This window comes from Falco cherrug, chromosome 14 (assembly GCF_023634085.1).
Source record: "Falco cherrug isolate bFalChe1 chromosome 14, bFalChe1.pri, whole genome shotgun sequence".
Lineage (NCBI taxonomy): Eukaryota > Metazoa > Chordata > Aves > Falconiformes > Falconidae > Falco > Falco cherrug.
The window spans coordinates 21,363,159-21,388,195 of NC_073710.1; the positions used below are offsets into that span (position 1 = coordinate 21,363,159).

Here is a 25,037-nt window from a genome sequence, read left to right on the forward strand (position 1 = left end):
TTACTGGGGAAACCGAGACACAGGGCAATGCAGGGAGCCAGAGCCCCAGCACCACACTCCCTCCCGTCGCCCCTGCAGCACCTTCCAACCCAGCTGGCATCAGGCGCTTCCCTGGTCCCACCGTATGGGGACTGGCATCGGGACACAGCTCACAGCCCCATCCCGATCCCTGGTGGAATGTCCTGGAGGGGGACTGTGGGTGGCTGCTAAGGGGTCCCCCACACCGTGAGCTCCGTCAGATCTTCCACCAGCTGCAGCTGTGCCCCCAACCCACCCGGCTCCCTGGGCCATGCGCCCATTTTCCCAGCCATGGGACAGGCAGCGAGCCCACCACAGCTGCACACCGGCCGGGGGGTGGCCCTGGGCCAAAAAATTTCCCTCCACTTGTTTTTTCCTGTAAATCCGCATGAAGGCTCTCAGCAGCACCCGGGCTGCGGGGCCGTGCGAGCCCATGAAATATTCAGAGGGCAAAGCTTTTAGCTGCAGCCATGCCAGGCGCTGCTGGCTTGTGCTACAGCACGGCTCAGCGTGGCACTGAGGGCAGAGAGACAGCGGGGGCTATGACACCCCCTGCCCCGCACAGGGGCATGTCCCATGCACCCGCTGCCGGGGACATGCTCCCATGCACCCACCACGGGCGACGCATCCCCCGTGCCCCCCACACACGTGCCCGGGCAGGGTGGGGGGGCTGCTTGTGGTCCATCCCTGCCCACCTGGCAGGCACAGCCTGGCCCTGAGGTTTCTGGTTAATGAGGCTGGGGCTCAAAACTGGCCGTTTTGGAGCAGGAGGTCTATTAATAGCCACACTGGGCTATAATTAACAGAGCAACACTGCCACGCGGAGCCACGCTGCTCAGCCGGGGGGAAACCGCAGGGGAAGGAGGGCAGGTACCCACTGCAGCATGGCTGGCAGCCCCCGCGCTGCCCACCTCCCCCAGGCAGAGCTGCCCACCCTGCTGCCCACCCCCCGCACCCCAGGCTGAGCCCCTTACCTCTGGCAGAGTGCTGGGTGGGCCCCGAGAACCAGGGCAGGAGCAGCAGGAAGAGCAGGTACACCAGGGAGAGGACGTTGAAGCGGAAGAGGCAGGCTGTGGGCACAGGTACGGGCAGCATCAGCACCAGGGATGCAGCACCAGGAGGGTGCTGCACCCCACTAGGCTCCTGGCTACATTCCCTCCCACCCTGGGGATCCCCAAAACAAGAGGCACCCCAAAATGATGGGTAGTCCTGGATGGGGGCTCAAGCCCCCCATAAGACACCGGTGGGAGGAGGGACACAGGCAGGAGCCTGGGCTGGGTCAGTCCCAGTGACCCACACAGGGAGGGGACACACTGCCAGACATGTGGGGTGACAGGGGGACGAGAGCCATGAGCAGAACCTGCTGCATTTGCACATCACTCCTGCAAGCCCACGCCACGGTTCGCAGGGAGCCTCGCAGCTGGGCTGGGACCCCCACCCACGGCCACCCCGGGGCTGGCACAGCCCCTCACCTGCACCCAGCCCCGGCACGGGCACGCCACCAGCTCACCACCTTCCCTCTCGCTTATTTTTAGACCTAAATTACAGCTTGTTTGCAGGCGGGAAACCGTATGAGGAGCTGGGAAGGGAGCTGGGATGAGCCAGCACCCGGTGGAGCTGCCACCAGCGGGGACAGAGACCGAAGGCTGGGACATCCCAGGGCAGCTGCCGCCGTGCCTGGGGACGCACGGGACGTGGCGTTCCCATCGGCTGCATGCACACGCCAGGCGAGCGGTGACAGACACCACCACATGGAGCAGTTCGAGCTGGGACCAGCCACGGGACAGACCTGTGGCTGCCCAGCCATGAGGCCACGGTGATGGGCACGGCCACTTCGAGGCACCCGCCGGCCCAGCGGAGAGGAAGGGAGTCACGGGGAGGGGGGCTGTGCACCGCAGCAGCTTCGCTTTCAACTGAGCCCCTGTCCCAGGGTGTCCCCCCATCCTCTCCCCTGCAAACCAGAGGAATCTTTCCCAGTGTCACCCCCCAGCAGGCTGGCAGGACCTCACTTTGGGTATCCCTCCAGGGTGGGGGACCCCACTCTGGGTAGGTGACATTCCCCCGGAGCAGCCCAGGGAGGGGACAGCCCCAGTGTTGGGGACCTCAGCTTTGTGTAGCCAGGGGACCTGCTCCCCTTGGCACCCCACTTGGGAATAGGGAGAGGCAGTGGGGGCCGAGAGGGCAGCCCCCGGCCCCATGGGGCTGGGGGGCCGAGGCGAGGGGCAGGCCAAGCGCCAGGAGACGTGCTCAGCACCACCAGCCCGGCACAGCCCTTCCTGTGTTTACAAGGCTTCAATGGGACGGCACATCCTGGGGCAAGGGACAACGCAGTGGAGGGGGACACTGCGCCACCCCCCATGAGCAGCCCAGCACCCCAGGGTGTCCCTGGAGGGTGCGGGGCTGACGGGAGAGGAGGCACCTGGAACGCACCCAGCAGCCCAGGCCACATCCCACGTGGCACCTGTCGGGGCTAAAGCTGGTCCCACACCAGGGTCCCCAGCTGGCTCCCCGCCCCGGGCAGCGCAGGCAGCCCCCACACACGAGGGGGGGGGGGCAACAGGGTGCCCAGGGTGGGGGGACTGGGACCACCATCCCACCAGCCGCCCTTCCGCGGTGACCCCAGGACGTGTCACCTCCCCACTGCCGAGGGTTGCTGGCTACATTTCGGCAAACCATGATCTCATGGAGCAAATATTCTCCTTCCCGCCAGCGGTGACGGGGCTGAGAGGAGCCTTCCCAGCACGGGGGCGAGCCACTGCTCTGGCTTTTGTGGGAGCCAACCAGCCCCCCGGCAGCCACTGGCACCCTCCACCCCAGCACCGACCCCACCGCTGCACCAGGGCAGCATCCTTTGGGTGAACCAGCCATGGCTACCCTGTGGGTGCTGGTGGCACGGAGGGGACTGGCTGTGCCAGAGCTCCACCAGCATCGCCCACCTGGGGTCTGCCCAAGAGCTGCGAGGAGGACAGGAATCATGGCCACTGCGGGGAGACCCACCAGCATCGCTGGGCACACACACGCTGCAGGGAGCACCCGTGCCCAAAGCAACAGTGTGACCCATGTATTTTATGCTACTGGCACCTGGGACTGGGGACGTCACTCCCGGGCAGGGGCCAGCACAAAGCAGGCACCTCGGTGGCAGTGTCCTGGGGTCACCTGTGGCACCAGGAAGGGCTGGCAGCAGCTGCCTGCAAATGCAGGGCACCCCACTGCGCCCTGGGGCTGAAAACCAGCACCCATGGGACCCCTTGGCTGATGGTTCCCCCTCTGCTCCAGCTCGAGGCATCACCAGGAAAGCTCCCGGCAGGGTGGCCAGTGCTTGCCAGCTTCAACCAGCTTTTAAGGGATAACGAAGGAAAAAAAAAAAAAAAACAAACCAAAAAAACCACATTAAAAAGATGCTTATGGTGTGCTGGGCAGGCAACAGCCCACCGGCATGGCGCAGCCCACGATGCCCAGCTTTGCACCCACACCTCCTCGGCAGGGCCGGCTGCACCGGGGCGTGCCGTGGTGCCAGCCTGCGTGGGTGCTCTGTCCTGCACAGTCGGAGGAAACCGGTTCCCCACAGTGCTGACAGCAGGAAAAGTGCCGGGAGAAAAACCAGTTTGGCATGTGGGGAGTGTGATGGTGGGGAGAGCAGCCCCGCAGCAAAACCCACCTGCCCGCACCCATCCTCCCGGTGAGGAGCCAGGTGGGTGCAGCACCGTGGCACCCACTGTCCCCCACCCTGTGCAAGCAGCACCCATCACCCACGACACCCCACGGTTTCACCTCTGCCACACACACAGGGCAGGATCTGGCCTGTGCTGAGCATCCCCCTTGCACCCCCAGCAAGGTTACCCTGGACCCTAACCCAGACCCCCCTGCTGAGCCCCGGGAGCAGCCGGATCAGCTCCCACGCTGCCAGGAGTTCACCGCCACCGCGGCCGCTGCTGGCAACCAGAGGCAAGTGAAATATTAACGACGTTAATGTGCCGGGAGGAGGATAAATTGCAGCGCCAGGGAGCTGGGCGAGATGTGTTGGGTTCCCTTCGCAGCAACCCATAATCTCCCCTTGAGGTCCCCCCGTGGGAGGGGATGGAGGCCAGCGGGGACCCGGGGGAGGGCAGGGACCCAGCGGTGAGGTGTGGGCAGCCGGGGAGAGCTGGCATTGGGGTCTCTCCCACCATAATCACACCGGGAAAGAGCAGCTGTGGGAGAGGATTGGGTGCTTGGTTTGCAGGGAGGGGGCTGTGCCAGACCCATCCCGTGCCCAGCCAGCTCCCAGGGACGGACCCATACCCAACAGCAGGGGGGCAGGGGGCTCCCCGGACCCTGCCAGTGATGGGGAGCCCCACACGCCAGCCCCACGGCACCAGCTCGCCTGTGCCCACACATGGCCCATACACCGATTGGCACCCGCGCAGCTGCTGGCTCTGTGGGGACCTGCGGCCGCTCAGGATTAATTAGAAGAGCTCTTTAATTCCCTGCCCGCCCTGCTGCTCTCACACAGGCCCGTTACCTGCTGCTGGAAGTGGGCAGCTCTGCCAGGCTGCTTCCCTGCAGCCCAGTCCTGCCTCCCCCCTAACCGGCCCCAGCTGGGGTCCCAGGGTGACCCAGACAGGCTCCCCAGGGTGGCACTTTGCACCCGGGACCCTGCGCTCTGCATCCACTGGCTGTAAACCAGAGGCAGGCTGACGAACCTCGGCCACAGAGGTTCTCCCCACGCCAAAAATCCGGTCAGCCCCAAAGCAGCCAGCCACTGGGTCGGCAGAGCCAGCCGCCGGCGTGTTCCCAGCCCCGGCTCCTCTTTCCGGGAAGAGGGAGCAGCCCCACTGGTTCACCCGCCATATCCTGTTTTTGTGGAAAGTTAATCCTGCTCCTGCCAGCCCCCAGCCCTGCTCCCCAGGGATGCCGCAGGAGCTGCCCCAGGAGGGCACTGGGCTGGGTGCCAGCGTGTGCCACGGCTGCAGCCTGGGAAACCCCAGCAGCCAGCCAGCGACGGGACAGGGAACACACGGGACAGGGAACCCAGTGGCTGTGGGGCAGCTGCTCGCTGCCACTCCAGTGCCTGGGGACACCCCCTTTCCCAGCACCCACAGCCCGGGAGCTGCAGCCCCTACAGCGGGCACGCACTGGGATGGGGGCCAGCACTGGGATGGCACAGCCCGTGCCAAGGGACTGGAGCAGCCCTCGGGACCTCCAGAGCCATGGGCTCAGCACCAGCATGCCTGTGCCTATCTCCCGCTTGCACACCCGCCTGCGCACCAGGACTCACATCCCCATCACACGCAGACATCCCCAGATCCACCATAATATTCCCATGACAGTGGCTGCCATACAGTAGCGCTAAGGAGTGTCCAAACACAGACACACACATCCCCCTCCTCACCAAGTGGGGACCCACTGCACCCCCAGGGAGCCCCCACAGCATCACCCACCTCAGTGGGGCTTTGCAAAAGGCTCAGTCCTGGGGAGATGGGCACCACTGCCCAGGCAGGCTGCCGGCAGCCGGCCCGGTGCCTCCCATCCCCCTGTGTGCCTGGGGAGGAAACAGCAGTTATTGCTCTTGGAGACAGCGGTGGCTTTTTTTTTTTTTTAAGTTTTCTTCTTTTTTTTTTTTCCCTCCTCTTTTTTATTTCCCTTCATTTTATAAAAAGCACCTGACCGCAGGAGGCAGCTGGCTGCAGCCCACATGCCTACCAGCACCCAGCTGGGTAGCAGCCCCCTGTGGCACCCAGGACCCCTCAGGGACCCCCTGGCACCCCATCACCTTCTGGCCAGGCAGGGGGGCTCATCCAAGAGGGGCCATGTCCTCACCTCACCTCGAGTCAGGCCTTGCGATTTGGGAGGCACCACAGCCCAGGGAGGGGGGCTGCCACCCTCACCCATCACTTATGCCTGAGCACCAAGGAGCCACCAGAGCTGTAAGCCAGAACCATCACCCAGCCCGGGTGTCTCGGCACAGAGCTGCCTGGTCCCCCCACACATGGGGTGCATGCTGCTGGGAAGGCACAGCAGGCCCCCGTCGGCTCCGTGCACCCCAATATCCCCAGCACGCAGGATGGAGCCGAGACATCTCCCTGCGCAGGGTGGGGATACGTCCCGTGGCACGGCTGGGAGCTGCATTGCAGGGATCCATGCCTGTACCAGCCATGGGAACGGGGGCTGCCCCAAGCAGAGCCATGGGACACACAGCTCCTGCACCTCCACTGGCCTGGAGCTGGCCGGGAGCCGCCAGGAAACATCCTCCGGACGTTTGGGAAGAGCCTAACTGCTGGGGAAGGAAGTGCTGCAGGCGGGTCGTGCTCCGGGGCTCTTCCTCCCCCCCCAGGTGCAGCAGGACGAGCCACATGCCCCTGTGCCTCAGTTTCCCCTCTTGGCACAGGTGCGAGGCCCCAGGCCCCCGCCGAGTCACCCCCACGGCTATTTGGACAAGCGGCTGGAGCAGAAGGGAGCCGCTCCTCCAGGGCAGCCCCCACCCAAGTGGGGCCCCAAATTTAAACAAGCCACCTACGAGCTCACCGGGGGGAACGCCAACGCCACCAGCATCACCAGCAGCGGAAGACGGCACATCCCCAGCACAACATCCCAAACCGGAGCAGGGCAAGTATGCCAGCAAGCCTGGCACAATTTGGAGCCAAATCGGCAAAATTGGGGCAAACGGGCCCCATGCGCGAGGCCGCGCCCAGAGGCCACGTGTCGCCCCGTGCACCCACGGGATGCACCCAGCAGCTCCCGCGCCCCGGAGCGGCGGTGTCACCCCACCGGCTGGGAGGCCTTGTGCAAGCAGCACCCGGCCACCTTCCCTTCCCAGCCCCGCTCGTAGGCAGGGTTATAATTAACCTCCTCACATCCTGCGCGATGCACTGAGTCACTCCTCGAGCAAACCAGAGCAAATAAAGAAGCTTTTTCAACAGTCACCAACTTCCCCTGCCAGTGAGGCTCACCCCGTGCCGGTGGCATGGCCAGCACCATGCACCCCAAAATGCAGCCGGGACAGGGGCTGCTTGACTGGACACTGCTCTGGTTGGGCGCACACCCCTTCTCCGGGTGACGCTAGCCCAAAAGCCGTGCCACCACGCACGGGTCCTGCGAGCCCAGCGGCAGCCAGACCCTGCCTGTGCCCGGGCACAAGGAACCCGTTGAACAATCCTGTTTATGGAGACGGGTTTTTTTCCTTTGCGTCTATAGGTAAACGGGGAGTCCCCGAACAGGCTCCCCTGAGCAACCGGGGTTCAAAGAGCTGATTCTTGTTCGGCGCGTCCCAGGACACGGGTATTTTCCAGGCCGGTAGCCAGAGGGTTGCCTTGGTGGGTGGCGCATCTGCCTTCAAAGGCCAGCGTTGCTTAAAGCGGGCAGGGAGCAGCCTGGGAGCCACGGCCCTGCAGAGGCTCTGCAGCCCGGCTGGGTGCCCCCGCTCCCGGCGGTGGCGTGGTACCCGGGCACGGGCCGCGATAGGTGCCAGCCACCCCCCGAGCATCGCCCATCCCCGCTGCCCCAGCGCCCTCCACACGCCCACCCTGAAACGGGCAGAGTGGCGAGCGGGGCGACAAACCGGGACGGTTCTGGCCCTCAGCGGCCCCCGGGTGCCCGGTGCTGGGGGTGCCCGCACCCGGCCCGCAGGCGCCGCAGCGCTCCCCGGGAGCGGGCTCGGTCCCGCGTGGGGCTGGGGGAAGGGGGGGCCGCCACAGCCGCGCGTCCCGCCCGCCTCCCTCGGGTGGAAAGCACCGCGACCCGGCTCACGCGTGGAAGGGGAACACCGCACGCACCCCAAAGCCCTCCCGAAGCCCCCGGGCCGGTGCGGCCGCACTCACCGGCGAGCAGGGCGAGCGGCAGCAGCAGCCAGTACAGCCCCGCGCACAGCGCCCGCCGCTCCATCCCTTCAGGCGGCGGGGGGGGGCCGGCCCATGCCCCGCCGAGCCCCGCCGAGCCGAGCCGTTCCGCCCCGCCGGGGCTGGGCAGGCCCCGCTGGCCGGTCCCGCAGCGCAGCGAAGGGACGCGCTTTCCCCCACCCCGCTCCCGCCGCCTTTATAAGCGGCGCCGCCCGCCCCCCTCGGCGGGCTGGCTCGGCACGGCTCTGCCCGGCACGGCTCGGCTGCGCTCTGCCCGGCACGGCACGGCACGGCCCGGCACGGCCCGCCCCGCCTAGCGCCGCCCGCCGGCACTGCAGCCCCGCCACTGCTGCCACGAGTTGGCCGGTCTCAGCCCCGACGGCAGCGGGGGCGGCCCCGGGAGCTGCGCGCTGCGGCCCTGGGGTGCGGGGTAGCGAGCCCGGACCCCGCAGCCCCCCCGGATCCCGCCGCTGGCAGAAAGGGTAGCACGGGGGAAAAGCTATCGTAAAAAAATTATTAAAAAAAAAAAAAAAAAAAAAGCTGATGTGTTTCCTGTTTGCTTCGTAGTAAAAAAAAAATAAATAAACGAAGGAGGCTGGAGCTGAGGCGGCGCTGGGGCGCGGAGCCCTGCAGCCGGGGCAGAGAGCCCCGCACGGGAGCGGGCAGGTGGGCCGTGCGCCCCCCGGAGCCGGTGTGCGCGGCCGGGGGCTGTGGTCCCACAGCTGGGTGCGTGGCCCCAGATCCCTGGAAATGGGTGCACAGCACACGCCCTGGGCAGGCAGATAGCTGGACGGCTGTGCACCCACCGAGCTGGGTGCCCAGATGAGGGGTGCTGGGTGCGTGGCTGCGCACCTCGGGGGCTGGATCTTGTGTCCCAGCGCTGGGTGCGTGGCCCCAGATCCCTGGAAATGGGTGCGCGCGGCATGCCCTGGGGAGGCAGATGGGTGGCCACGCACCCACCGAGCTGGGTGCCCAGATGAGGGGTGCTGGGCGCACAGTTGCACAGCCCGGGGGCTGTGTGCCACGCTCACCGCCGCAGCCTGAGCTGAGCCCTGGCCAGGAGGGTGCTGGGCACAGCCGGTGGCACAGGTGGCATCACCGGCAGGCACAGGGTGGCGGGCAGCAGCTGGCCAGCGCTGGTAACCTCCAGCCCCTAACAGGAAGCATCGAGCATCGGCCCATGAAATTCTCTGCATTCCTTGGCTTCCCCGCATTTGTTTTCCGAACTCATTTAATAAATTAGCATCCAGCTGGCTCGCTGCCTGCCAACCTGCTCCCCACCTTGCTGGGCTCTGCTCTCTTCCCTGGGCTCACTCCAGTGTTCTTGGGGCTCTCCTGCACCCCGGACCCCAGATGTGCCCCAGCCCCCTGCACAGCGTTGCCCACTGAACCAAGGGCGGGTGGGCCTGAGGGCCCCCAAACACCTGCGGCCAGATGAGTTTTTCTGGGCACAGCCCCTCGTGGGAGCTGGGACAGGCTGTGGCTGCCCAAACCACCCCTGAGCACCCTCTGAGCAGGGACTCAGCCCCTCTGCCCAGCCGCAGCGACCCTCACCGCTGGGACCCAGAGGGATTCACTCACGTAAATAAAGCATTTGTGGTGCTGAGCCACCCAGCTCTGCGTTAACCCCACGTCCGTGGGACCCAGGCGTGGAAATTACCGCTGCACAAGCCCCGGGCTGCATCCCCCCACCCAGAATGGATCCAGGAAAGGGTGGTGCACAGCATCCACCCCGGCATCTCACTCCCAGCCCGGCGCTGAGCGCAATGGAGGCTGTGGGAGTAAATGGGCACCGGGAACGGCACCCCAGAGCCCTGCCTCGCGCCGCCGAATCCGGCCCTGAGTGGCCTCGCTCCACTTTGCCGGCCTGGCTCAGGCGTTAAGAGAGATGCTGGAGGAGCGTGCGGCCCCGTAATGTGCTGCGGGCATGGCCTGAGTGCCCGGCCAGGCGGTTTATGGGCGAGCAAGCTTCTCCCACGTCCGGGCAGTGCCATTAGCACCCAGGCACGCCGTGGGGCAGGGGAATGCTGGTGTGGGTGCCTCTGGAGCCCCCTGCACCCACGGCTATCCCTAGCCAGAGCACCGGCCACTGCCCGGAGCTGCGAGTGTAGGGAAAGGCGGCAGTGTCCCTCAAGGGGACCCCGTGGCCACCACAGAGCTCCCGCTGGAAGCCAGGCAGGGCTGGGCCCCACGAGAGCTGCAAGCAAGCAGCTCCCTGGGCTGCTAAGAGGGGTGACCACCAGCCCAAGGGCTAGCTGGGCCAGCACCATCTCCGATGCTGTTTGCCCAACTCTCCCCTGCTCAGGGCTCCCCCCGCTCGCAGCCCCTCCCCCCTCTGCACCAGCCCGAGCCTGGGCAGCCGCCACCCCTGCCCATGCCGCACGGAACCGGACGCTGCGGCCCCGGGCGAGGCCGGCGACCCCCACCCCGGACCGGGTCCGCGCTCTCCGGCCCCCACGTGCAGCACCGTAATATGGGGACACGGCGCCTTTAAGAGCCCCGTGGCGCCAATCCCCGCCCACGTGACCCCTCCCGGCCCGCGGTGGGCAGCGCTGGGGCCGCGTGCGTTCCCGCCAAGCGCGGAGCTTTTGGCGCGCGCCGTAGCGGGTTCACGTGTCGGTGCGCCGGGACCGGGACCGCGATCGCCACCGCGGCCGGGGCCGCCACCACCGCCATGGCCCAGCGCCGCCTCACCGACTTCTTCGGCCGCACCAAGGCGGCCGCCGGGGTCTCGGCCAAGCGCGGCGGCGGCCGCCGGCCCAAGGCCGCTCTCGCCGGCTCCCCGGTGCCGCGGGGGACGGAGGAGGACGGTGCCCCGGCAGGGCTGAGCTCGCTGCCCGGCTCGCCGCGCACCCCGGCCCGCGGGGGCTGGCCGGCCGCGGCGGGGCTGGCGGGCAGGAAGCGGAGCCGCCGGGAGATGGAAGCGGAGACACCGGCGCGGGCCTGGCCCGGGGAGCCGGGCGGGAAATCGGCGCGGAAGCGGCTGGAGCTGCACCGGGACGCGGAGCCGGGGCCACCGGCCGCGGTAGGGAGCCGCTGGGGGCGGGCATGTGTGCAGCCCCCGGGCTGCGGGCTTGGGGGGGGGGAGGGGCTGGGGCGGTGAGTGGGTCGGGGGAGCCGTGGAACCGGGACACCGTCTCTGGAGCGACCCCCCGGTGGCTGAACCCCTGCCCCTAGTGCAGACCCCCCGGGGCTCGCCCCCCCCGTTCTGGTGCAGACACCCCCCTCCAGGGCTTGTCCCCTGCCCCTAGTGCAGGCTTCCTCCTTGGCTCCCCCCCCCGCCCCCCCCCGCAAGGTTGTGGGGGGACATCGGGGAGGGGTTCCCGGTGGGTGGGCTCCTCACACATCCCCCGGCAGCCTCTAACACATCTCTGCTCCCTTGCAGGCCACCAGCCCCTCGTCTCCAGCTGCGCCATGTCCCCCGACGCCCCCCGCGCAGGACCTGGCAGCGGACCACCCCCCCAACACCATCCTCTCCCCCGGCCGCGAGCAGGATGGGGGTACACAGCCCAGCGCAGCCCCCCCGGGGACAGCCAGGCAGCTGCAGCGGGTGCGGGATGAGCCCAGCTTTCTGTGCCCGTGTTTTGCTGTGTTCCTTGCCGCTGCACCAGCCCTGCTCTGACCCTGTGCCCCCTCCCCACCCAGGAGGACCTGGCCGAGCTGCGGTGCCGCCTGCAGAGGATGAAGATGCTGGCCCAGCCGCCCCCGGTCCCCGCTGAGGCCAGAATCAGCCTGCGAAGCCGTCTGGAGCAAGTGCGGCAGCTGGAACTGCGGATCCGCCAAAAGAAAGCGGGAAGCAAAGCCGTGCTGGAGGCGCAGCCGTCTGAGGACACTGGGGTGGCAGCTCCTGCAGCAGAGGCTGGGTGAGGAGTAGCCTCAGGGATGCAGCCCCAGGTTTGAGGGGAAATTGGGCTGTCCCAGTGGCTGCCACAGACTTTTTCCACTGCTCAGCCCTGCAGCAGTTTTGCAGGGGTCTTGCCACCCCATGAGGGGGGTCTGGGGCTCTCTGGGGCCCCCCCGCATGCGAAGGGCTTCCCTGAGCGTGGTCCAAGCCACCCTGACTGCTGTGAGCGCTGGGGCACCGGCGTCCCCTGGATGGGTGATGTGACCCAGATACTGGCATGGGTTGCTCAGGGAAGGGTTTGGGAATGGGGAGAGGAGAGGGGTCTCCCCTGTCTAGGGTGGGCACGCAGCTCCTGGGCTCTGGAGTCCACCCTGTCAGCAGTGGGACCCCCATGCTGGCCAGTCTCGGTCCCTGGCTGCACCCTCAGGGCTGTCCCCGCACCAGTCACCATGCCCAGTGGTTGTTGGGCACGGGGGACTCTGACCTCTCCTTTCCCAGCAGCGAGAAGGCCCCTGCGTACCAGCGGTTCCACACCCTCGCGCAGGACCTGCCCCCAGGGCTCACGCTGCCCTACAAGTTCAAGGTGCTGGCGGAAATGTTCCGTAGTGTGGACACCATTGCTGGGATGCTCTTCAACCGTGCCGAGACCATCACCTTCGCGAAGGTCAAGCAGGGGGTGCAGGACATGATGCGCAAGTAAGTTAGCAGCAGTGGGCAGCTCGTTTGGGGGTCCCAGCTGAAGTTATCGGGGCTGCTGCCCTGCTGTCCCGATGCCCTTGGGGTTCCCGACCTCCAGTGCTGTTGCAGGCAGTTTGAGGAGCGGCACATGGGGCAGATCAAGGCGGTATACCCCACCTCGTACCGGCTGCGCCAGGAGAAGAACATCCCCACCTTCAGCAACGGCATGAAGAAGTCTGACTACCAACTCACGCTGGAGCCAGTGCTGGGGGAAGGTATGTATGACTCGGGGGGGTGCCTGAAGAGTCAGGGTGCGCTCAGCCCTGGCTGGGATCCCTGAATCCCCAGGGATGCTCCCTGCTTGGTCTGTTAGAGGCATAAGGGCCTGAGCGTGTTAGGAGTGGAAAATGCTTTTTGGGACAAGTGGAAGGATGACGGGGCAGTGATTCTGGCAGCAGCTCAGCCCCACGGCACGGCTCTGATCTTGTGCTTCCTGAGGCTCTTGAGGTTTGGGCCTCGTCATGGTGCTGCCGTGCTTTGCTGAGGTGCTGCAGGTAACGCTCGTGTCTGTCCTTGTAGAGGAGAAAGTGAATGGCCGCCCACACTTGTCGGCGTTGCGCTTGCTGGAGCGCAGGAAGGAGTTCAACCACAACCTGGTGAACATTGTCAAGCAGCACCACAAGGTGAGGACCCCTGGCACCCTCCGCTGTTTTTTGCAGTCTGGGGTTGCTCCGCTTCCTGTCTAGGAAGCGAGTGGAAGGTGCGGGCTGGCATCCAGGCTGAGGAACATGGCTGGTTCCTGTGGGATGCTCTTGGCAGCTGGATGTGGATGTGGAGGATGGCAGCTGGAATCTGGCTCTGATCTTCCTCCAAGCCAGCTGCCGTGTGTTGCCAAGCCATAGTGGGAGTGCAGAACAACGGTCGGCTCCCCCATACCTGGCCCACAGGTGCCATGATGCAACTCTTGCCTCTCTCCAGGCATTCCTGGCTGCCCTCAACCCTCCCATGGTGGTGCCAGAGGAGAAGCTGACCCGCTGGCATCCCCGCTTCAAAGTGGATGAGGTGCCGGACATCAGCCCAGCAGAGCTGCCACAGCCGCCCCAGGAGGACAGGCTCACCACAGCCCAGGAGGTGCTGAGCACGGCTCGGGGGATGCTGATCCCTAAGGTGAGTCTGAACTGGGGTCTGGCTCCGTCTGGGGCTGGCAGACCTCAAACTAGCTGTCTCTCCAGGAAGGGTGTCACCACAGAGGTCGGGAAGGACCATTTCAGAGCCACAGGGCTCGGAGCACTGTGAAATGTAGGCAGGTGGGAATGCAAGCCTGGCTGGCACCGCCGCTGGTTTCAGGCCAGAGGAGCTGTCAGTACTGATTTTGGGGGCTGGCAGAGGAGATAGATGCAGCACCCCAATTGTCCTCTGCGCAGGGATGGGTCGGACGTGCTGGAGTGGCAGTGCTGGGCTGCAGGGTGGTGGCGGGGGCGGCAGAGGGAAAACTTCTCCTTCCTCCAGTGCGAGCGGCTCCCAGCTGTAACCCAACTCCTCCTCCTTCCACATGAGCAGATGGAAAAAGCTCTTGCCAACCTGGCCTTGAGAACCGCTGAAGCCGGTGCAGGAGAACCGGCCGTTTCCAAAGCACCGTCCCCTGCCAGCACCTCCAGTGCTCTGAAAGGGGTGTCCCAGGCCCTGCTTGAGAGGGTGAGTAATTCAATCCTGGCCGCAACGCTGGTGCTGGGGGGCACCTGCCTGTTTCACCCCCATTTTCTCCACTCCCCAAGATCATAGAATCATAGGGTGGTTTGGTTTGGAAGGGACCTTAAAGCCCCCCCAGTTCCGCCCCCCCGCCAGGGGCAGGGACACCTGCCATAGCCCAGGCTGCCCCCAGCCCCGTCCAGCCTGGCCTGGGACACTGCCAGGGATGGGGCACCCACAGCTGCTCTGGACAACCTGTGCTGATGCCTCACCGCCCTCACAGGGAAGAATTTCTTCCCAACATCTAATCTAAATCCACCGTCTTTAGATCCGGATGAAGGAGGCGCAGAAGCTCCAGGCGCTGATGACACGGGACCCACAGCAAGAGGAGCGGCTCGCCATGCTGGGGCGGCTGCCGGCCATGGCCCGCATCCTGCGCAACATCTTTGTGGCCGAGAAGAAGCAGGCGCTGACCATGGAGGTGGCTTGTGCCCGCATGGCTGACAGCTACGCCACACAGATGCCTCCCGGTAGGAAAGCAAGGGGTGGTCTCACCAGCACAGGAGGGTCTTTGCAGGAGGAGGGGGCTGGGGAGCTGAGCTCTGACTCAGTGGCTGCTGCTCCTGTTTGCAGGTGAGATGGAGAAACATTTGCACCTCTTCGCAGAGCTGCTGCCCGACTGGGTGGGAATCCATGCCATCAGGACAGACACCTACATCAAACTGGACAAAGGGAAGGACCTCAGCCTCATCATCCAGAGGCTCACCAAGGCAGCAAGTGAGGCAGAAGCCCTCTGAGCCCCCCAAGGGCTGAGGCTTCCCCCGTTCAACCTCCTCTAAATGTAGCAAATCTCAACTGCGCTCTGGGATCTGGTGTGGGCTGACGGGAGGTTCGTCCTCCGGGATGTCTGAGGAAGAGCAAAATGCCTTAATTTAAGTAACCCCTCCGCCAGGGTCCACAAGGATCATAGCTCCCCTAACTCTTGAGGGGGGGCAGGCAGTCCTGCGTCCTAGGGTGACAATGCAGACAGCGAAGAGGAGCTAGCACCCTCTTCTCGCCTTTGCTGTCTTCTCCAGAAGGTTTGAAGTAGGAGGTTTCTTCCATTAGCTGGGCTCTGGTGGGGTGGAGGCAGGACTGGGCAGGGTGAGAGGGTGACGAGCAGGAAGGAGTGAGAGAAGAAGTCACAAATTTATGTTTTTGGAGCTCTGGGCCTTGTCTGTTTTTAAGGGAGGGAAAACTCATCTCCAGCACTCACTGGAAACAACTACAGGACTTGTCAAAACATATTTGTATTAAATGTTTTAAATATAGCTGACTTGTATTAACCCAGCGCTCTTCCTCGGTGAGCTGCCTCTCCGTGCCGTATTAGCTCCGCGGTTCTCCATGGCAATTGGCGCCAGCCGGCACAGGCAGGGAAGGGCTGGGTCATCCAGCTCCTGGAGAAAGACTTACTGGAAAAAGTGACCGTGGGCTTGCAGGGAACTGAATGTAGCTTTTGTAAATGGGGACTGCAGAGCAGCTCCCGTGGGGACAGGAACAGGCAGGGCTGGGGGTGGGTGCAGGGGTGGGCTTTTTCCCCAGGGAAAAGTTCGGACCACTTGGCTGAAGCGGCTCGGGAAGAGGGACAAGGAGGTGCTGCAGAGGTGCTGGCCTGGCCCAGTGCCCGGCTCAGGTCAGCGTTTGCTGCAGGATGGGCAGCGTTGGTGCAGGGGAGGAGGGGATAGCTGCCCCTGCCCCAGTGCCACGTCGGGCACACCTCGCACCGCCTCCTGAGCCAAACTGGGCTGCTTTTGGCGTGGGACGCCAAGGGCTTGTGTGGAAAGGCGACTGTCCTTTATCCCTCTGGGTGGGGGACCATGGAGGCATGCCTACCTGAAGTGCTGGGAGCAGGCAGGCCCTCCTCTTCCTCCTCAAGACCCTGCTTGCCGTCATGCAGCCAGTTGGCCGGCACTGCTGGCAGGGGGTAGCCCCGTTCTCAGGGAAGGGGGTTTAAGCCTGGCCCAGAGGCTGGAGGGATGCGCAGGGCTGGGGGGTGCGAGGCGCTGGGCTCCTGGCCAGGCTGCCCAACCTCGCCGCGGGGGAGAGGAGCCGCTTTCGGCAGCCTGGCAGGCGCTGTGCGCCCCGGGAACGCTCCTGCGAGCTCCTGTGCTGCTGCGTGGGACAGACCCCTGCCTCCCACCTGTAAGCCACGCCTGCACAGCCTGCGAGCAAATTACATCAATGGTTGCTGACAGCCTGGCCAAGGCGAAGGCACTGTCCCTGGGTTCCCTGATGTCACCTCTTGGCCCCGCGCGCAGCCAGCTCTGGCACTGGCAGGGCTTACGCTCCCTTCCACAGCGCGCAGCTGCTTTCCACAGCTCTTTGGGGTGGAACTAATTTTTCCCTTCTCTACCTCGCAGCAGGGACTATCTCCTTGTGCCAAGTATGCGTGCGAGGCGCTGCCTCCCTTGGCTCTGTGCAGGGGCTGGCTGTGAAAACAAGTGCCCTGGAGTAGGTTTCTCCCAGGGGAATAGTGTTTCTCAGTGCAAACTGAGCAGCGATGAAGTGGCTTTTCAAGAAATGGTGACAAAAACAGCTGCAATAGCGCTTACAAGTGTAAGAGCAGGGTATGCAGCAGGTGAGCTTGGTCTACGCTCCCACCAGCACTGGGAAATTCCACTGCAATCCAGCAGGACCAGCCTGGGTACCCCACCCCAGCTAGAGGATGGTGCCAGGCATGGTGAAAAGATACCTGAAGTGCTCAGTCTGGGCAAGTGATTCCTTCCAAGCATTTGGGGTGGCAATGGGGAGCTCACACCACAGCCTTGTTCTCCACTGACAGCCTGGGTTTGGAGGAGGATGCTCACAAGGGTAATTAACAGCTTCAGCTACTGCAAGAACAGCTCTGAGACTGTTTAGAAAAAAAGTAAGAGTGAGTCAACATTTATTTTACCAGTGAGTTCAGCTCCTGCTAGGACAGGGACACAGTCCCTAATCTTTTCAGGTATGTGAAAGATTTGGCATACTGGGTTTTAGCTATGCCTGTGACCAAACCGAACCATGCTATAGAAGAACATGTCCTAACCCGTCATCCATCACGCAAGCTGAGACTGCCAGAGCTCAGCTGCAGGCATAACACCTTTTCTTTCTTTCCTGTTGCCTTATCTGACACCAAACATACCAGCAAGAATGGGCTCCAAACTGGCATTGTCCCTTCAATGCCCCAAGACTAACGCAGCAGAGAGGAGTTGGCAGCACTGGCAGGCAGATACCTCGTGGTGGACAGGTATTTGTGCTAAACAAAAGCTGCCAGTCCCAGCTGGAGCTGCAGGCTTTGGTAGGTGCCAGTGCTGCTGGACAGAAGGCAGGCAAACAGCCCTGAGCATGTGCATGTCCCTTTCCTCACTGGCTGTCACCCAGCTGTGTGCTACTTCTCATGACGTAGCTTGCTCCTGGTTTTGCGAAAAACCACTGCTAATAACTATCCTGCACCCAGGGAAGGCAGACACCTTCAGCCTCCTGTGGTCTGAAGGGAAGGAGAACACCAGCCAGGCTGCAAGCTGACGCGGTGTTTGAGCTCATCTATACCCATGACCTCCGCTGCGTTGGCAGAGGCTGCCTCCTGATTTTAGGAGTTTATACTCAGCAAGCAGAAGTTGCTCTTCTGGCATGAGCAACAGCAGAGAGCAACCAGACCATCCCCTGAGGTCAAACAGAGGAACTGATCCCTTGGACAAATAATCGCTTTTTGCCCATCTTTTGTTTCTTTGGCAAACTTGCAATGGGTTCCCAGGAGGCTGACCAGGCACGGCTCAACCAAAAGGCAATGCTGGGTCCCCTAAGCTGTCCCACCTCTCCTGCCTCAGCAGCAGTGTTTTCACTTTGGTCTCCTAAAACAATACATATTCAGTGAAGCTGTGTCTTGGTCTTCATCCCCCAAAACAATCAGGCTGTTCCTTCTTCCCAAAAGGATGAACTCCAAAAACCATCTTTACACTCAACACATCTTAATCTGTGGCTTGGAAAATAAAACAGGACTTAAGACTGTATAGCACTTAGCCAGGATCAAAATTGTACGGTTCCCCCTTGCCCACCCCCTTGTGACATCAAGAGTCACTGAATAAAGCCCCAAACCCAAACTCGTTCGCAGCTCAGGGTGCGTGTTCCCTTCTCCCTGCTCCTCCTCAGTCATACTGCAGCAGAGAGTAGAAAGGGATGGACTTGAGCTTTTCCGATCCTTTCAGGAGTTTTAACTCTATGATCACCAGGCACTCCAGGACTTCAGCCTTCAGCCTCTTCATCAGCTCACAGGCTGCACACATGGTACCTGCGCGACACAGAGGTTGAGCACAAACATTGTCACTTGAGCAGCGCCAAGGCAAGCTTCAAACCCCACAGCCACTCCTGCTGCTACCAACACACATTTGCGGGGGTTACACATGCTCTAACATCATCTGCTTCCCTCACCTCCAGTTGCAAGCAAGTCATCCACAATAACTACTTTTTGTCCCGGTTCCACGGCATCGCTCTGGATTTCAAGTTCAGCCTGCAGGATGGAAAGAGCAGGTTCATTTTAGTCTTGCCCTACAGAGAAACACTTCACAAACTGCTAACACATGGTGGAATGCAGGCAACTCTTCAGCAAAGATCAACCTTAACACTCAGCACCTAAACGCCCAAAAAACACATACTCCAGCTACAGGGGAGTGTCACGGAAATACATAGCAGGTTAGGTGACTGCTGGGCCAACCCTCTGGCACATCAAGATCCCAAACATTCATCAAGTGAGTTATGGTCCCATCATGAAACCTTATCCCAAAGCAGTTCTCCAGGGGGAAAATCTTCTGTAATGCACCGGGCTGGAGGGCTCTGCTTTGACAGCGCTGCCAAGGCAGGCCCAAACCATCACAGGCACGTCCTTGTCCCAGGCAGAGGTTGGCCCAAACAATCCTCATAAATAATACCTAAGTTTGGGGTTTCTGCTGCTAGTCCCTGGCTGCCGTTAGTTACAGCGGTAGCGTGTTATTAGGCTTACACCTCTGCTCTTCCATCAGCGAGGCTGTGGTGTTACGAGGCGAACGCTCTTTTTGAAGCCATGCAATAAAGGCATTTACTTGTACCACTTACTGGAAGAGTGGGAAACACACTCCATGTTCGTGCCCCTGAATTCAAGCCAAAGAAAGCAATTTAGCACCAAGTCTTACCACCAGCCCCCCCCCCCCCTCCAAAATCACAGCGCGGCTCGCTGACACCACGTGTCACGGCTCAGGGAGGGAGCTGCCATGCTGGGGCAGGTGAAGCTCAGCACTGCTCCTGAAGCTTGTGCTGTGCCAGGCTGCCCCCGGCATCAGCGCTGGCTGTGAAACCCAGCTTGGGGACCCCCTCACTGGTTTCATCACCCTGTCCCTTCACTGACACCCCCTGTCCTGCACTGACCAGACTGGAAGCCCTCTTCTCCTCCCTGGGCATTACCTTGCCATATTCCAAGGCGTAGGAGACAGACTCGGTTGGACCGGGAAGTTTCCCCTTTTTCCGTATTGGCACAAAGCCAATCCCCAGTCTCTGAGCCAGAGGGGGGCCTATGAGGAAGCCACGGGAGTCCAGGCCTGGGGGAGCAGAGCAGCACGAATACTCAGAACAGAGCCATTTGACTAGGGCGGGTCTTTGCACAACATCCCAGGTTTATCCTCCCATGTTCAGGGGGGTGTCTAGAAGCAATCTGCTCTTAGGCGTCATTTCCGTGGGTTGAAAACACACACCACGTTCCTGTGCTGCCTGCGTTCGGCAAGATGTGCTGCTGATGGGCTTCAGGGCACCCCACCGATCCCCCCCCATCAGCCCATTTCCCCTCCCCGTTGCTCCCTTTCTTAAGAGATAAGGTCAGCGAAGCCCCGCTATCAGTTCGGCCACACAACCAAGGACTTTGTCTCGCTGTGGGGACAGACTTTAGTTATCATGAGGCACATGGCCCCAGTTTGGTCTAGACGCCTTGAACTTTGGGCTATCGCCCAGCCCAAGCACTGCTTTCCTAAGCACTCTCATTCTCAGCCTCCTCCACAGGTGTGCTGCAAGGCGGTATCGCCACAGAGGCTGTTTCTGTTGGCTCGAAAAGGCCCCCTGAGAAGGAAAACATGCTGGAACAGGGTCCGTCCCTGCCACAGAGACCGTGCGAGACCTTACAGGCGCAGCATGCTTTCTGCACTCCCTAACTGTTGTGGTTTTTGTTGGTTTTTTTTTTTTTTAAATGAAAAAGCAACGAATTATGAAATTGGCACTGAAATATCATCAGATGGTGCCTGCCACATCCCAAACCAGTATTTCAGGAAACTACAGGAGTAGGTTAAGGGTATAACCTGTCTCAGCGTTACCACACATTAAGGCCAACACGCAGGTGATCACCGTGTCCGAGGGCTACAGCATTCGCTGCCCGTTAGCCCAGGCGCCTCCCCGGCTCCCGCGGGCGGCCCGAGGCCACGGTGCTGGGCGCCGGCCTGCAGGGATGCTTCAACCGTCACTCACCTGCAATGAAGTCGATTTGGGGGAAAGATACCCTCAAATGATCTTCCAGAAGATCAATCAAAGCCCTGAAGGCGGCGGGGTCCTTCAGCAAGGGGCTGATATCGCTGCAAAGAGAGGCAGAGCGGTTAGTGCCGCCGGGGGCTGGCCCGGCTCCCCGCCGAGCTGCCCCCGCCGGGGGGGGCGGCTGCTGCCGGGACAGGCTGGGCAGGCCCCGGCCCCGGCCCCTCCGCACCGGAACAGCACGCCGGGCACCGGGAAGTCGGGGAAGGGCCGCACCCGGTCGCGGACCCGCCGCAGCCGCTCCTCGCTCATGGCGGCCGCGCTGTGCGCAGCTCGGGCGGGCGGGGCTCCCGGCGGGGGCGGGGCCCCGGCACCCCGCGGCACGGAGCCGCCGCACCACGGAGCCCTGACCACCGGGGCGCGGAGAGCCGGTGCCCCCCGGGGTACGGAGCCCCGACCCCCCGCACACAAAGCTCTGGCACCCCCGTGCACACAGACCACCCCCAACCCCGGCGCACAGGGCTCTGGTACCACGGGGTGCGGAGCCCCAGCCCCTTGGGCGCGGAGCTCTGGTACCCCAGGGCATGGCGAATCGGCCTGCCCCAGCGTGTGGAGCTCTGGTGCCCCGGGGCATGGGGCTCTGGTACCCCGGGGCACGGAGCGTTGGGCCCCCCAGTGCATGGAGCTCTGCTATCCCGGGGTACAGAGCCCCCGAGTCCCTGGTACAAGGAGGTCTGGTATGCCGGGGTGCAGAGCACTGTGCCCCCCCCCAGCGCGTGGAGCCCCAATCCTCCCATGCGTGGAGCTCTGGCATCCCCATGCACGGAGCCGCAACTCCCTGGTGCACAGAGCTCTGGTACCCCAGGGCATGGAGAACTGGTCCCCCCCAGTGCCTGGAGCTCTGGTACCTTGGGGTACAGAGTGTTGGTCCTCCCCAGCGCATAGTGCTCTGCTGCCCTGGGGTACAGAGCCCCAACCCCTCGGTGCGTGGAGCTCTGGCACCCCCGTGCATGGAGCCCGCTACCCCAGAGCATGGAACTCTGGCATCCCAGTGCAGGGAGCCCAGGTATCCCCAGAGCATGGCACCCCGCCACCTCAAAGCAGGGAGCCCCGGCACCTCAATGCGCACCGCCCTGACACCTACAGTGCATGGTGCTCTGTAACCTGGTGCACAGACACCGGGTGCCTCTGCTGTGTGGAGCCCCGGTATCCCGGTGTACAGAGCTCCAGTTTCTCCTCTGAAGATTGTTCTGGTACCTGCAGTGTGTGGACCCGTATCTCCCCAGTGCACGGAGCCCTGGGACCCTGCCTTGCCCCCTCCCCCCCCAGCTTCAGAAAGGAGTCCCATGCCCAAGGGGTTACATTTCCACCCTCCCTCACCCCTGCCCAGCACCCTGTATAGACAGCAGGCTTGTTAGGACTGAACTATTTCCCGCTTTTCTAACCCTCGGTCACTTCTTGTGAACTCCTGGATTTGCATTTTGTGTTTGTTAAAACCGTTGGATTACAGGATGATAACACAGCCATCCGTCCCGGACTAACAGCTCAGCAGTTACTGGTGTTACTCGTATGTACGGCAGGTCAGGGCACTCTCACACAGCTCCTATCTCCCACCTCCTGATGGGTGAACAGCCGTTTGTCCATGCAAAATCCACTTCGGGCAGGAGAGACACTGCTGAATGAGTACAGATCTCTTACATTAGCAAATACGACTTGGATCTGGTCCAAATGCATCTGGGTACAACCTGCTGCAGGAAGCAAAGGCAGTCCTAGCATGCAACACCCCTGACCGAGCTCAGTGTTCTGCTGCTGATAGCTGCGATGGGAGCAGCTTCAGCTCCACACCCTCTGCACAGCCGTTAGGGCCTGTCTTTGAGGCAGGTGACAGTGTGCCAGCAGCTACCCCCAGGTGTTTTGCAGTGATTTGATGTGGATCCCATAGGATGGGTCCTCAGGGCTGCAGCAGCCTGGTAATGAACGTGGAGCTGCTTTCTCCTACTTTTTGCTGGACCAGTCGCTCCCAACAGCCCGGCAGGTCTTCCCTGCTGCAGGAGGTGCTCTCACACGGGAGGAGCAGCTGTCAGAAGGGAAGCTGATATCCTCTCCAACTTTGCTGTGATGGGCACATGCACACAGCACAGCTCACGAAACAACCGATTCTACCCGCATCCCAGCAGCCAACACGTCCTGGGCCATTGTGTAGTTCCCAGTGCTTGGTGCAAACCCTCGGGAACCATTTGCTGCACACTGGGTCCTCCACTGCTCTGTTTTCTTCCTAATTCATCCATAGACTGCAAAAGCCACCTAACGGGTGTCTGCCTGAGGTGCAAACGGAGACAAGCTGAAGGCCAGCACAAAGATTGCTCCCTTTCTTGTTAAGCTATTGCCAGAGACAGCCTGCACAGGAGGTCAGCGTGCCTCCTTTCACAACCATTCCCTTACAGACTAAGATTTTCCCTGAAGTCAGATTATCTCTTTGGCACCAGAAAAGTCCTCTCTAGCAGCTGTTCCAGTGAAGCAACACGGACAAAGCACGTAGCCTTCCACTGGAACAGGGGCTTCGTAACACCCTCACTCCCTTGGATGAGGTGGAAGGGTTTCTCTTGTAACCTTACCAACCACGATACCAGACAATGAGCTATTCCAGCAACTCCTCTTCTTCCTGGCGGATGGAAGTGATGGAATTTATCTGCCTACCCATGGAAATAAGCAGGAGCTGGGAAAGGGCTCTTTTGCAGCCTGCCTGCAGTGCAAACACCAGGCACCCCTGCCTTCTGCTTCACTAATTGGAGGAACCATAAGCTGGGGTCTTCATCATGCTTTTCTTGTTTGTGACCCTCCTACACAACCACCACCGATACTAGCAGAAGACACCACCGCATTTTTCTTGAGGCTAAGTGAGGTTCCAGGCACCTCATGCCAACCGACCCTGGGCAAACCAGCAGTTCTCACCAGGATGAGCTGCCAAGAGCTCCCATGGGTCCCTTTGTGTCCTGCAGCTGGGTGAAGAAACAGCTGGGGGGATCTCTCCTTCTCTGACGTGGGATCAGGCCTTTTATACACCACCAGTTCTGCCGGGAAGAGCATAAAGATTACACCAAATTGGACTTCCAGTGATTCAGGTGCCAGAAATCATGCCACATGCCAGCTCAGGTTTGAAAAACATTTCTCAGATCTCTGTCAGAACTTCACCTCATTAATCCTCCATTTCAAAGGATATGAATTGCACCTACCAGTAGAGACTGGTTTTTAACATCCAAAGTAAGTTTTCCCTGTAATTGTTCAACCTTACAAACAACAGTGCTAACTCCTACTGCAGTTTCCATCTGAAAAGAACTTTCCTAGGATCAATTTCCAAATGTGATGTCAAAGGACTTCAGCTCCAGAATATCACTGGGGAGGTGTCTCAACATCTGCTTGCAGCTCGGAGAGTTTTAGGGCTGTTCTGTGCCTGGCAGAGGAACCACCACCTCAGATATGGACCCCCAGAGGGTACTGTAGCAGAGGAACACTGGTTTGCCTCTCTTTTGGATGCCAAAAGAGGTAATCAATGATTTAAAAGTGATTTAAGATCCTGAGACGAGACACATTGTTATCCGGTGAACATAGAAACTGGGGGTATAAAAACTTGGGAGCTAGCTCTGATCAGCTTAACTGGGCAATAAGAAGAGCTGTGCTGAATATGGAAGTTTCTGTTCCGTTAAGGATTTTAAAACTTCAGTGTGAAGTGGAACAAAATGCCCAAAATTTCAACATACCCCACAAGGGGAAATGAGAACGAAAATTTCCTTTCAAATCCGCTGGAACGTTTCGTCTCAATTTCAGCTTTAGAAACGCATGCACTTTAAACCCATTTAAAAAAAAAAAAAAAAAAAAAACAACCAAATTTGAAATATCTTATTTCAACAGCAGAAGAATGCAGTTCCCCAGCCAGCTCCCTGGTCTCAGGACTGAAGCGTCCATACTGAGTAACGAGCTAGCTTTGCCCCCCTAAAAGAGGCGAAAGCATCATGAACCAGCTCTACTCTTCCACAGCACCCTTGTTTGCATGGAGCCGAGCCCAGCACCTCTTGCCTGCTGCAGCAGGTTGGATCAGGCCCTTGGAGAAGACACAAAACTCCTCTCTCTCCTCTGGCCAGCTTGGCTGAGCCAGGAGGGGATTTTGAGCCTGATCCAGAACTAATGGATTTGGCACGCATTCCCCGCTGCTGGCGAGTGGGCCGATGGGCTTTTCATCCCCTATCCCTTTCAGATGGGAATCGTGCTACCAACCTACATATCACCCAGAAGGGTATTAAGTGACTCCGGGAGGGACAAAGGCATAGAGAGCTGCCAGATTGGCTCTCTCAAGAAGCTGTATGGCAGAAGGGTTTTTTTCACTCCTAAGAGACCACAGGCTTTTGGCTAGGGATCCACCTTTATTTAGGATTTATATAATCTGAACTAGACTTTGAGCAACAAAAAAACTTTAAATGGTGGAAGGGGATATAAAGAAA

General features: G+C 61.4%; 3 protein-coding genes across 7 annotated transcripts in view; 1 reads left to right on the forward strand and 2 right to left on the reverse strand.

Moving 5' to 3' along the window:
- Positions 1–8,103, reverse strand: part of PIEZO1 (piezo type mechanosensitive ion channel component 1) — a 24,648-nt gene extending 16,545 nt beyond the window's left edge. For 2 of the 4 annotated variants that reach the window (XM_055726732.1, XM_055726731.1), the window contains exons 1-2: positions 7,815–8,103; positions 993–1,088 (exon numbers count right to left, since the gene is read on the reverse strand). In XM_055726732.1, coding sequence (XP_055582707.1) covers positions 993–1,088; positions 7,815–7,878 — 160 coding nt within the window. In that variant the 5' untranslated portion in view covers positions 7,879–8,103. Of the gene's footprint in view, positions 1–992; positions 1,089–5,438; positions 5,527–7,814 lie in introns of those variants that run through there. The other 2 variants (XM_055726733.1, XM_055726734.1) reach the window with 2 other exon arrangements.
- Positions 8,104–10,383: 2,280 nt separating this feature from the next.
- On the forward strand, positions 10,384–15,372 carry CDT1 (chromatin licensing and DNA replication factor 1). 2 transcript variants are annotated; one of them, XM_055726963.1, is made up of 10 exons: positions 10,384–10,857; positions 11,218–11,382; positions 11,478–11,695; positions 12,175–12,372; positions 12,484–12,629; positions 12,934–13,037; positions 13,333–13,521; positions 13,915–14,049; positions 14,372–14,573; positions 14,677–15,372. In XM_055726963.1, the coding sequence occupies exons 1-10, from the start codon at positions 10,507–10,509 to the stop codon at positions 14,838–14,840; spliced, it is 1,872 nt and encodes a 623-aa protein (XP_055582938.1). In that variant the 5' UTR covers positions 10,384–10,506; the 3' UTR covers positions 14,841–15,372. The 2 variants fall into 2 exon arrangements, with proteins under 2 accessions (XP_055582938.1, XP_055582939.1); XM_055726964.1 differs by having other exon boundaries at positions 12,178–12,372.
- Positions 15,373–16,936: 1,564 nt separating this feature from the next.
- APRT (adenine phosphoribosyltransferase) lies at positions 16,937–20,930 on the reverse strand. The gene is made up of 5 exons (XM_055726371.1): positions 20,774–20,930; positions 20,542–20,645; positions 19,495–19,628; positions 18,490–18,568; positions 16,937–18,349 (listed from the first exon to the last, which is right to left on the reverse strand). The coding sequence occupies exons 1-5, from the start codon at positions 20,851–20,853 to the stop codon at positions 18,207–18,209; spliced, it is 540 nt and encodes a 179-aa protein (XP_055582346.1). The 5' UTR covers positions 20,854–20,930; the 3' UTR covers positions 16,937–18,206.
- Positions 20,931–25,037: the final 4,107 nt, after the last annotated feature.